The sequence below is a fragment of the Mercenaria mercenaria genome, chromosome 11, assembly GCF_021730395.1.
Source record: "Mercenaria mercenaria strain notata chromosome 11, MADL_Memer_1, whole genome shotgun sequence".
In the NCBI taxonomy this organism is placed as follows: Eukaryota; Metazoa; Mollusca; class Bivalvia; order Venerida; family Veneridae; genus Mercenaria; species Mercenaria mercenaria.
This window is the reverse complement of record NC_069371.1, coordinates 28750522-28763531: the sequence shown is the minus strand read 5'-3', so window position 1 is coordinate 28763531 and position 13010 is coordinate 28750522. Positions and strand designations below refer to the sequence as shown.

Below are 13010 nucleotides of genomic sequence, written 5' to 3'. Positions count from 1 at the left end.
CTAGGGGAGAAAGAACTGACCGATCAATTTCTTCCCCCACCTGATAGGTCAAATATATGGTAGTGGGGAAAGAACTGACTGGTCAATTTCTTCTCCCCATCTGACAGGTCAGGTACTGGCTAGGGGGGAAAGAACTGACCGGCCCATTTCTTCCCCCATCTGATAGGTCAAGTATATGCAAGGGGGGAGAGCTGACTGGTCAATTTCTTCCCCAACCTGATAGGTCAAGTATATGCTAGGGGGAAAAGAACCGACCTATCAATTTCTTCTCCCCACCCGACAGGTCAAGTACTGGCTAGGGGCGAAAGAACTGACTGGTCAATTTCTTCCCCCACCTGATAGGTCAAGTATATGCAAGGGGGGAAAGAACTGACCAGTCAATTTCTTCCCCCACCTGATAGGTCTAATATATGCTAGGGGGGAAAGAACTGACTGGGCAATTTCTTCTCCCAATCTGACAGGTCAAGTACTGGCAAGGGGGGAAAGAACTGACCGGTCAATTTCTTCCCCCACCTGACAGGTCAAGTACTGGCTTGGGGAGAAAGAACTGACTAGTCAATTTCTTCCCCCACCTGACTGTTCAAGTATAATGCTAGGGGAGAAAGAACTGACCGGTCAATTTTTCCCCCCACCTGATAGGTCAAGTATATGCTAGGGGGGAAAGAACTGACTGGTCAATTTCTTCCCCCAACCTGATAGGTCAAGTATATGCAAGGGCGGAAAGAACTGACCGGTCAAGTTTTTCTCCCAACCCGACAGGTCAAGTACTGGCTAGTGGGGAAAGAACTGACTAGTCAATTTCTTCCCCCACCTGACAGGTCAAGTATATGCTAGGGGGGAAAGAACGGACCGGTCAATTTCTTCCCCCACCTGATAGGTCAAGTATAGGCCAATTTCTTCCCCCACCTGACAGGTCAAGTACTGGCTTGGGGGGAAGAACTGACTAGTCAATTTCTTTCCCCACCTGACAGTTCAAGTATAATGCTAGGACAGAAAGAACTGACCAGTCAATTCCCCCCCCCCCACCTGATAGGTCAAGTATATGCTCGGGGGGAAAGAACTGACTAGTCAAATTCTTCCCCCACCTGATAGGTCAAATATATGCAAGGGGGGAAAGAACTGACCGGTCAATTTCTTCTCCCCACCCGACAGGCCAAGTACTGGCTAGGGGGGAAAGAAGTGACCGGTCAATTTCTTCCCCCCACCTGATAGGTCAAGTATATGCAAGGGGAAAAGAACTGACTAGTCAAGTTTCTTCCCCCACTTATATGCTAGGGGGGAAAGAACTGACTGGTCAATTTCTCCCCCCACCTGATAGGTGAAATATATGCTAGGGGGGAAAGAACTGACTTGTCAGTTTCTTCCCCTACCTGATAGGTCAAGTATATGCTAGAAGGGAAAGAACTGACCGGTCAATTTCTTCTCCCCACCCGACAGGTCAAGTACTGGCTTGGGGGGAAAGAACTGACTGGTCAATATTTTCCCCCACCAGATTGGTCAAGTATATGCAAGGGAGAAAGAACTGACCAGTCAATTTCTTCCCCGCACCTGACAGATATTAAATAGTAATGGCAATCAAACAGAAGTTAAAATATTGGATTTGACAAAATAAAACATTGATTAAAGTTACAAAAAAAAGAAACGTATAGGTTTTATTCAAATAAAAAACAATACCTGTTTCATCTGAAATTTAAATGGAAAATGAATAAACACTTGTATCCCGAATAACAATACCGAAAGAATCCAGTACTTGAAGGGAAAACTTGACTGGGGGAAAGACATGACTAGTCTTTGATGGATCATGGATTTTTTTGTAAACGGCTTAAAATGTTGGGCGGCACCCTGGCAAAATCCCGCAGGGGTTACGCAGTCGATATGCAAAAGATTAAGGTCAGATTCGAATATTTTTCTCTCGGCCCTAGGATCCGGGGGTGGGATAGGTCCCTGACATCGAATTTTCGAAATTAAAGTGTCAAAACCTGTATTTTTCTCGTAGGGTTTGACATTTTTAGCTAGATATTGTTAAATACTACACAATAAAAGACATTCAGAACCCCCTGGTCTGGACAGACCGATCTCTAGAGGGGTTCGAGCCCCGGGCCTGAAATTATTATTCTTTAAAAAAAAAGGTCATTTTCAATCGAATATTACGTCAAAATTACTAAAGATATCATAATAAAAGCTACATGTTTTTGTAGAACTTTCCAAGCACTATTTCACAAATGTATAGCACAAGGTTCAACCCCGATCCTAAGGGTAGACCGGGCTCGAACATGGGTGCCAAGTCCAAACGTAAAAAATACACGAAAATGCACCATATTTCTCTAAAAAGGATATTTTACATACTAAGGCTCAAAAGTAACACGCTTTAGTGTATGTCTATTATTTCTATTTTAATAAATAGTTTTAGGTAAGTTTGCCCGTCTGTACGATCTGTAGACTTGCTATAGGGACCGTATAACGGTAATTTTTGTCGCATTTTTTCATCAATTTCGTTTTATTATAAAAAGCGTTAGGAGCAAGATATCAAACTGAAATTTCTTTTAATAAGTAGTTGGAACTATCATTCAAACGAATATGAAATCATTTTTCCGGACACGCCGTCGGGAACATTTGCAGAGCTTTGGCATTTTTTACTTTAAATATTAGCCGTAAAATTAGGAAAAGGTGCTTATAAAATATCTATTTTGTATTAATAACTGCAAATAAAAACTTGTTTTGATAAAAAATTACAATATCTGAAAGTTTGTGACAAAAAGGATGTCCATCTGTTCGTCCGTCTGTGCGTAATTTATTAGGATAAAAGCTGTATTTCCGGACAAAAGTCCGTGTTTTTCATTTCTTCAAATTATTGTAGATTGTTCCAAACACAAGATATTTTAATAAAATAACTTTTTTAAATTAAATCTAAACATTGTCTAGACAGATATGTAATTTGTACATACCATCGATGGTTTCGTACTATTTTTCGTGAAAATATGCATACTTCTTTAAATCTTAAGTAGAGGGATGGGCCTTGTCGGAGGAGTCATATCTTCATAACCTAATGTCCGATTTTAATAAATGATACCTTGTTGCAAAGGGCAAACCAGTAGCTAGAGGAAGCAGGCCAACTCGGGTTCGAACACGGTCGGCTAGGGGTCAAGATCATAGGTCAAATTCCGGTAATATTCTCTGGTCGGGCCAGCTTAGTTTTGGCCAGCACCTCACCGCATAAAATAAGTTTGGTCACATTCTGAGACCTGTCCTGAGCTCTGATGGTATCAAATGGACTTGTAAGTAGTTTAATGTAAAGCCTAGACATCTACTATGGTATATGTAGGTACCCGGGATGTAGAGACTCGAACAAAGGTCAAAATCTAACATAGTGTCAATATTAACTGAAATTCACTTTAAATTACAACACCGATTACCTCCTCTGACACCCATGTCCAACTCAGGTACTCGAACATGGTCTTACTTTGTAGCAAGGACCCATACCTAGTCGACCATGTATAAAACTGGTACATGTTTTGGTCATAAGGGATCCAACTGGGTCGAAAACCTTCCAGACATGGTAAAAAGCCGTATTTTCTATGTTGGAGGCATAACTTGTAGCCATATATGACCTGCCCTGACCTCTACGGCTACCCCAAGAACTTAAACATGGTCTCAATCGATAGCCAGGACTTACATCTATACAATCATGTATGATATATGTATATTTCTTTGGCATAAGGGCTCGAACCCGGTCGAAAACCTCTTAGTCATGGTCAAATTAGGAAGTTAGAAGACCAAATGGTGTCCTTATTCGACCCTACATACCTACACGACCATGTATGATACATGTATATATCATGGACATAGGGGTTCGAACCCGGTCTAAAGCCTTTCAGACATGGTCAAAATTGACATATTTTCTAAGTTTGAACACTACCCGGTGACCTTAAATGGCCTGCCTTGACCCTTATGTGTATGTCAGATACTCAAACGTTGTCTAATTCGATAACAAGGACTCATACCTATATGACCATGTATAATATGTGTATATTTCTTTGGCATAGGGGCTCGAACCCGGTCGACAACCTCTTAGACATGGTCAAATACGAAGTAAGAAGACCAAATAGTGTCCTTATACGACCTGCACCGACGCCCAGGGCTATCCAAGGTACTCCAACATGGTATCAATCGATAGCCAGGATCCATACCTACACATCAATGTATGATAGGGTATATGTTTTGGTGAAACAGGTTCGAACTTTATTGAAAACCTTTCCGCCGCGGTCAAAATAAGCAGATTTTCTAAGTTCGAACACTATCTTGAGAACTTGTACGACCTGCCCTGTCCACTCGGGCTATCCTAGGTACCCAAATAGGGTTTCAATCTTTAGCCAGGACCTATGCCTACAAGACCATGTATGATATATGTATATATCATGGTCAGAGGGGTTCGCGCCGGGTCTAAACCCTTTCAGACATGGTCAAAATTGTCATATTTCGTAAGTTTAAACACTGCATCGTCGCTGTGTTTTCCCGAGGTGAAAATGGACGTTGCACCGGAGAGGCAGCACTTAATTATTATACGACGACCTCTGTCGTAAAAATGCGGACTGATTCTCAGCTTCGTTTTATAACGTCAAATTTTTTATGAGAACAATCGTATTTTGTTGCAACCATTATCATGAGGGCGATTATATGTTTGATAGTCAACATTTCATTGTGCGAATGATGTTCGTTTTTATCAGACACATAGATAAGATCTTATCTATGCCTCTGTTTTTCGGCGAACGCCGTCTAAATTCGTTTTCGTTTCCTGTTTCACTTGACTTTAGTTTGCAAATCAAACTACTTGATAACGCATTATAGATAATTTATCAAAATGGAAGATTTATGTAACACTCTGCCTGATTGGACGAGAGTGTCAATTTCTTTCACTCTGTTGATTGTGCTACGCTGAGTAAAATGTAGACAAAGCGTTTATCCTAAACGACGCTGTTCACAGTTTTAAAGCTAACTTTGGCTCAGTATATTTAGCAGGAATATTGATATATCTCAAAATGATAAGTAAGTTTAATAAATATGATAAAAACCTGTTCAAATACCAACATATGTCAAATTAAAGAAAGAGCTGAATACGGTCTGCGTATCACATGAATAAGGGTGTGATAAGAGTCTTTTATGTAGAGAAGTGCTTTTTAAAAGATTTTCCTTGTTACAATTGTCGTCTGTATATGAAAAGGTTTCTTGCTTTTGTGACTTATTCAGATTGCATATTAAAACGAGTACTTGTTTGCTTTGATATATTTGTTATAAATTATTTAACTGATTTATTATATATGAATATTTTTCTTTAGTATGGTATGCAAATATTGAACTCAGTTGAAATCTGTTTTATTATATATATGCTATGTAATGACTGAATCTCATTACACTGAAATGAAGGTACGCTGCATACAGTTTATCTATGTGATATGACTATGGTCAAACTTTCCTTATGAAACAAAAATATTGAAATAATTACAATTGTATGTTTTGCTTGACCTTCACTTTTTTATAGGTGTGACGTCATTGTCCAAAGATTCGTAAATAGCGAATATCCTTTTGTTAAAGCGGGATCAGTTGGCCTATTTTAGAAATAAATAAAAATAATAACTAACAAAATCCTTTAATTGATTTTTTTCTCATGTATTCTAATCAAACTTGATTTGTAGCCAACTTTGTTCAGCTGGGACATTTGACCCCTTTTAAGGGCTGCTAGAGCTAAAACTAGAAATACCTTTATACTGCGTCTAATGAACAGCTTGGTGGATCTTTGTCATACTTGGTCTGGATCATCATTATAAGGTCCTCTTCCAAATTTATTTATATAGGAACTTGGGCCCTATTAGGGACCACTACAGCTAAAAGTAGATATGCCTTTCTTCGCATTAACCACTAAAATGTAATGGATTTTTATCAAACTCGATGTGTAACAATATCGTAAGGTCTCCTGCTATTTTGTTACAAATGGGGATAGGGACCAATTTAGCTAAAAATATAAACACGTTTAATGACCTCGCTTCATGAATCTTCATCTAACTACTGCTGTAATTATTCGCCTAAGGATAAACAAAACAAAATTGCAACCCTACGAAACCTTTGCGAAAAATTAAAATAGAACCATTTAAATTGTTAAAGTGCGGTGTTTAGTTTTGCAATTTGAAAAATGTTAGATGAAAGATGAATGTTAGATGAAAAATTCATAACATTCTATTCTTATTACAATTCGCCGACCATCATTTTTAAAGATATTTCTTGTTCAAAGTACTGTTGATGTATCTAAATATAAACAATGTCTTGGAAACAACAATAATGTTACAAGAAATTGAATTTTGCAAGTGTAAAACTCAACTCAATTTCAATTAAAGTATTTGCATTTGAAGTTTTTCAATTAATTAATAATAGAAGCATTTTAATATTAACACTGAAATAGGAATAATGCATTTCTAAAAACCAACATGGGATATGAATTGGCATATTGAAATATCAACTAATATAATGGGTGAACTGGCGGATATCCACTTCCATACAGTAGAAACATAGTCTTACTTATTCTGTAAAATATGGTATACATTTGCTTTTTAATTATAAAGAACAATTGTTAATGAGAATGTAATTCAAACATACATGAATATCTTATCTGAAGGCAAGTAACCGAACACGTTAAACAGTGTTCAGTTATTGAATGGATTATCCGTCAATAGTCAAACTATTTGCAAAAAAAATATACCAACAACTCTGGTTTGAAATTTCGCGATTTTTTTTTCAAAAAAATAAAAAAAAATAAATAAATAAATTAAAAACTTGTCACCTTTATGCAACTGTAGATTCGCTATAATCAATTTCTTTCTTATCTGGGCAAAAATACGTTAGACACGACAAAGCGTCAAATCTGAAAGTTAACGGTCATTTCACGTCACATTCCGTTTTACTCCGACTCAACCTTTTCTTTTTCTTTGGATAACTCTGATTTTCTTACAGGTTACAGATCTTTATATCTCAGTAACTGATCAGTTACCGTCTCCTCAGTGACTATCTCCTAAGTGGCAGTGACCTCAGTGACCGTCTCTTCAGTGACAGTCTCCTCAGTGACCTTGGCCTCAGTGAAGGTTGCCTCAGTAACCGTCTCCCCAGTGACCGTGGCCTCAGTAGCTGTCTCCATAGTGCCCGTCTCGTCAGTGCCCATCTCAGTGAATGCCTCCTCAGTGACTGTATCCTCAGTGACAGTCTCCTCAGTGATTGTCTCCTCAGTTAACGTCTCCTCAGAGACAGTCTCCTCAGTGACTGCACCCTCAGTGACTGTCTCCTCAGTGACCATCGCCTCGTGACCGTCCCCTCAGTGGCTGTCGTCTCAATGGGAGTCACCTCAGTTACCGTCTCCTTAGTTACCGTCTTCTCGGCGTCTATCTCCTCAGTGACTGTCTCATCAGTGACTGTCTCCTCAGTAACTGTGTCCTTGGTGATTTTCTCCTCAGTAACCATCCCCTCAGTGGCCGTCGCCTCAGTTATTTTCTCATCAGTGACCGTCTTCTTAGTGACCGTCGCCTCAGTTACCATTTCCTCAGTGGCTGTCTCCTCAGCTTAAAGGTAAAAGTCAGAAATGGAGATCAAAGGTCAATAGGGTTTTTTTCCTGTCCAGTGCAAAATAGGATTTAAATATCAGTTGGCACAAATATTCCCCTGGATGAGACAACGTGTCATGCGCAAAACCCGAACTCTTAGTCAATGTCACACTTGGAAGTCATAGGCCAAAAGGGCGTTATCCTGTCAGGTCTGTAACTCAACAATTCTTTAAGGGAGTTCAATATCATTTGGCATAAATGTACCCAAAGATAAGACAATGTGTCATGCGCAACATCTAGACCCCTTACTTAAAGGTCAAGGTCACACTTGGAGGTCAAATGTCGATAGGGTTTTTTTTTTCCTGTATGATCAGTAACTCTGTCATCCATGATGGGATTTTAATATTACTTAGCACAAATGTTTTCCATAATGAGCCAACTTGTCTTACGCAACCACTTATCCCTAACTCAAAGGTCAAAGTCACTGTCAGAGGTCAAAGGTCAAAAGGATTTTCTTCCTTTCTGGCCTATAGCTCTGTCATCAATGAAGGGAATTTAATATTACTTGACACAAATGTTTCCCAAATTGAGACAATGTGTCATCTGCAATACCCAAACCCCTGGTGCAAAGGTCAAGGCCACACCTGAAGGTCAAAAGTCAACATCGATCTTTTCCTGTCCAGTCTGTAAAATATTTGTATATAAACTCATGTGTCATATAGAATCAATTCAAAAAATTGTTGGTGTAATCCCTTCAGAATTACTTCCTTTTAGTATGATGATTTCTTACATATTTTCTAACATTTTCCCATCAATTTCAAAATTAAATGTTATCAAAAATTAAAATTAAATACTTTTAAATATTTAGAGATATCAACAACTGTAAATTTTGTATATGCAAATTTTAATCGAAGTGTTGTGTTATAACATATTGTATATATAATACAATATTGCTTATACATCATTGACAGATATCAGATCATTATGTTATACTGCAGTAGACAAAAATTAGGTGCCTTCCAGTAGGGGACTTTGTATTGCATGGCAATACTTCATTTACTTGTTTTCTCTGACCTTATCTTTCAAAATTGCAATCTCTACTTGAGACGGCATTTAAACTTTAAATATGAACGTTTTATGAGAATAGTTTCATGAGAATTCCCACTTCAATAATAAGAAACACCTTGCACAAAAATAAGGTATTCTTAATGATAATTGGCAAATTACGTACTCTCCTTATGTGGTTTCAGCATTTTCCGGTTTTCACGGAAAGTCACGTGCTTGTTGAATTACATTTTACGTCCGAAGAATGCAGAATTGCCTAACAAAAATACGTAATCATACGAAAAACTGCCGCGTGTCATTTCAGGTTCTATGCCTTAATTGACTACATTGAGACTGTATAGTATAACTATTAAAACTGGTCTTTAACTTCACAAAGCATTTGTTATTTAAAATTTGTAGACGTGTTTAAAATATTGAATTACTTTGCAATAAATGTTTTCTTACTCTTAATACTACGGTGATACATTTATGTAGGTATCCCTATACATATCTGGAAAAAAAAAATACGTTTTTGTGGCCAGTAAATGAAGACGACCCTGACTATATCCAAAAAAAAAGAGAAAAATCTCTAATTATCTTCCAAGTTTTTGAAATATTTGCACTGAAGCATAATACATACTTATGCATAATAAGAACGAAATAAAAGAACCATTACATCCTAGTGATTTCTTCTTACTTAAACTCAACTAAAATCATTCTAATAAAAGTAGTATAATACAGCTATCATGAGCTATACTACAAGCTGATATGCCTCACTGAATTAATATTTTTTTCACAAATTCATCGGCAGTCTTAATTCAGTCAATCTCTTTTCAGCATAGTTTGAAGAACATAGATTTATAATAACTGTTTTACACGATAGAAACAAAGTGTGGTCTGAATTCAGTATATAAAGTACAATATATACTGCTACATTCGCTCAGTAAAATGTTTAGAAATGAAACACATCGCCTTGGCCTAATATATGTCACCGTCAATATGTAACTTGATACTTGTTTTTCTCAAATCATATATAATTACCATCATGAACGTGCAAAAGAATGCAGTTATTGTGTGGGTCATCTTTAGTAGGTGAGGTAGATTACCTTACCACTTGGATAAGATTCAAATTAATTGAACCGTAGCAATTTATCGTACTTCGTGTAATGTACGTAATGATTTAGCTGCTACAATCTAAAGTCCGAAGAAGTCTGCGTAGTTAATATTTTTATTTGTATACGCATTAGCTTTCTAATATAAGCTTAAAATGTATATGTCGCGGGGCTCATGTTTCCATGGACACTCATTACCTCTCTCATTTTTAAAGAACTATTATGATAACGGGGTTTCGACGGCTTCAGTACCATTCTCTTTATGACCGAAATGGAATATTAGGTTTAAAGTCCCCCGTACTTTCTATCAGAGCTGTTATAATTCGATATCTTCAGTCACTGACGTCATTTAAATGCAACACTATTTTGTAGCGTTTCTGTGGTAGTTTATTAATTATTTCAGCATTATTAAACCATTAAACATCAGATCAGAGAAAAGTTAACGAATTTCTTGCAGAAGAATGACTACACAAACACATTAAGTTTGTCATAAACGTTGTCGTAAATCTTCTGTTGGGCATGCGCACATACAAATGTTAGGGTATATGTCCTCCTTTTAAAGTAGCTTCTAAATTTCTGTTGTTACAGTATTATAATACTATGATAGTAGGTTAAATTATAAACAATAAGTTAGTGTATAAGTTTGTGTTAAACGTATTTGTTTGGATATCTTGCTAATATACACAACTGCAGTATATCACCGTAACAATATACATGTTAGTAAAACATTTAATAAACTTTCGTTACTTCATCCTTCGGAAAATGATATCTGCAGCTTTCTCCGCCACTGCTATTATTGGCGCATTTGGATTTCCGGAAGTAACAGTTGGTAAAACCGATGCATCGCACACACGTAATCCTTTTATCCCATGCACTTTCAGCTCAAGATCAACAACAGATGTTTGATCGTTGCCAGGGCCCATTTTACACGTGCTTGTTGTATGAGAGAAGTTTACCCCAACATGACGGATCATACATTTCCAGAAATCATCTGATCTAAACTCATGATGTGAACAAAACGAGGCCTTGTTGATAGAAATATCTGTACCAATACTTTTCATTATCTCCGTGGAGGTAAATACTTCAAAAAGTCTAATTCCAGCTAATAACTCTTCAATGTCTTGTTCTTTAGAAAAATGATTGAGTTCAAAAATTGGACTGTCAAAAGGATCGGTACTCTTTAGAGTAACCTTGCCTACACTCTTTGGATGTAAAAGTAAAATATTTACAGAAAACCCAGGCAAATCACGAATTCTACAATGAATTTCATCCGCAACCGAGTCGTTAAAATTGAATATTTCATTGCCGCTAACCATACATCCGATGAGAATAAATTGTATATCCGGTCGTGCTTTACCCTGCATCGTCTTATTAATGTGAAAAAACGCTGTACTCTCTGTCAACGAAGACGAATAAGGTCCTGTCCCGAAAAGAGAATATTCTACTGCCGACCAATGACTTCCAATTCTTTCTTTCGTAACACTTAATGTTTGATTAATTGTTGCCGAAAGAGTTATACCAACATGATCGTCAAATGTTTGTCCAACTGGCAAATCTTGTATCAACGGTATACCTAGATCTTGTAAGTGAGCTTTAGGACCGATTCCTGACAGCATAAGTAACTGAGGAGAATTCAAAGCACCGGTAGAAACAATCACATCTCTCCTTGTGCGAACATAATGCTTTCGGCCATTCTTTATGAAATATACACCTTTAGCAACTTTGTTATTTATATCTATTTTTGTCACGTGACTGTTTAAACTCAAATCAAGATTCTTTCGTTTGCCGATTTTGACGAGGTATTCCTGTCCAGTGCTGCTACGGACGCCATTTCTTATTGTCAGTTGGGCAGCACTTACTCCTGATTGTACATTACTGTTATAATCATTTTCTTCATAGCCCATCTCCCTGCCAGCTTTTATAAAGATTTCTTTCAACGGTGTTACAACCGGCTCTGAAACAGCTATAGGACCTCCTGTTCCATGAAATTCAGACTTCATTAATTTATTAATTCGGATATCCTCCGCCTTTTTGAAATACGGCAACAGATCTTTATATCCCCAACCTTTACAACCATTCTTAGTTTCCCATTCGTCAAAATCAAACGGACTCCCTCTGGTATATAAACATGCATTTATAGATCCAGTACCACCAAGTAACTTCCCTCTATTCATGGAACCTTTCCTGCCACTTAATCCTAGAAAAGACTCATTTTGTGGTTCACTTTTGAAGTCCCAAGCAAAGTCTGATTTTAGGTAACTAAACCAATACATTGGAACATTGATGATTGGGTCGCGATCATAATGTCCACCTGCTTCAAGGACAAGCACACTTACATTGTTTTTCTCTGACAAGCGTGAAGCAATCACGGAACCGGCGGATCCAGCTCCTATAACTATAAAGTCATACTCATCTTTCACATTTTCCACAACTACAGAAACAGATTTTTCACTTCCAAAGAACATATATCCGACCGCAATGATCAGTACAAACACTGCAATAAACTGCGTGCCTTCCATTTTGTAAACATGTAAAATGTATAATAGCTTTAACTGAGATTACTGAAGCGTGCATGTTTAAAAGTATCATATATAGTAGTCGCAACTTGACCGCGATGTTTGACCTTAGGCTGATTATTCATGTCGATTATATCATTGTAGAAATGAGGGGTGCAGTAAATCTATATCACGACAAATGTACGTCAGTTTTAAATTTATGTATGCAAAGAGATGAAGCGTTTTACGTACGCTCCTTTTCAATAATAGGTTGTGCCTCATTATATATTATCAAAGCACTAAAAGTGCTGAATGCGGCGGGCTTAAATAGAAGACAAGCTAGTGGAGAACTGAAATATAACGGAAGATTATATTTTAAAATTTCGCTTTCTCAGAACAGTGAGATTTTGAATTTTATTTATAATTTGCATCTAGAATATAGACATATCATTCAATACATATTTTTCTCAGCGAATCACATGTGTACCTCGTGCCTGTTCAATATATACATTATATATTCCGTATTTGACTAGACAAAAATTTTATTCTAATCTGCATGTTAGCAAAACGATAAAAGTCATTGACCGATGAAAGTATCCGCATGAATATCAACTTGATGCAATGTTACATACATCTAAAAGATGAGTTCATGTCCGTTTGATTGTCTTTCTTTCCTTTTTTACCGAGAATAAAAGGCATAGAATAACAAGAAAATAATGGCCAATGAATGCTCACCAAGATTATTGCATATTAAAGAAACAAGAGGACCATGATGGCCC

At 37.2% G+C, this 13010-nt stretch overlaps 1 protein-coding gene across 1 annotated transcript; it reads right to left on the bottom strand.

The window, feature by feature from the left end:
• Positions 1-10479: 10479 nt before the first annotated feature.
• LOC123530839 (L-sorbose 1-dehydrogenase-like) lies at positions 10480-12255 on the bottom strand. The gene has a single exon (XM_045311615.1). It carries the CDS (start codon positions 12253-12255, stop codon positions 10480-10482), a length of 1776 nt encoding a protein of 591 aa, XP_045167550.1.
• Between the last annotated feature and the right edge of the window lie 755 nt (positions 12256-13010).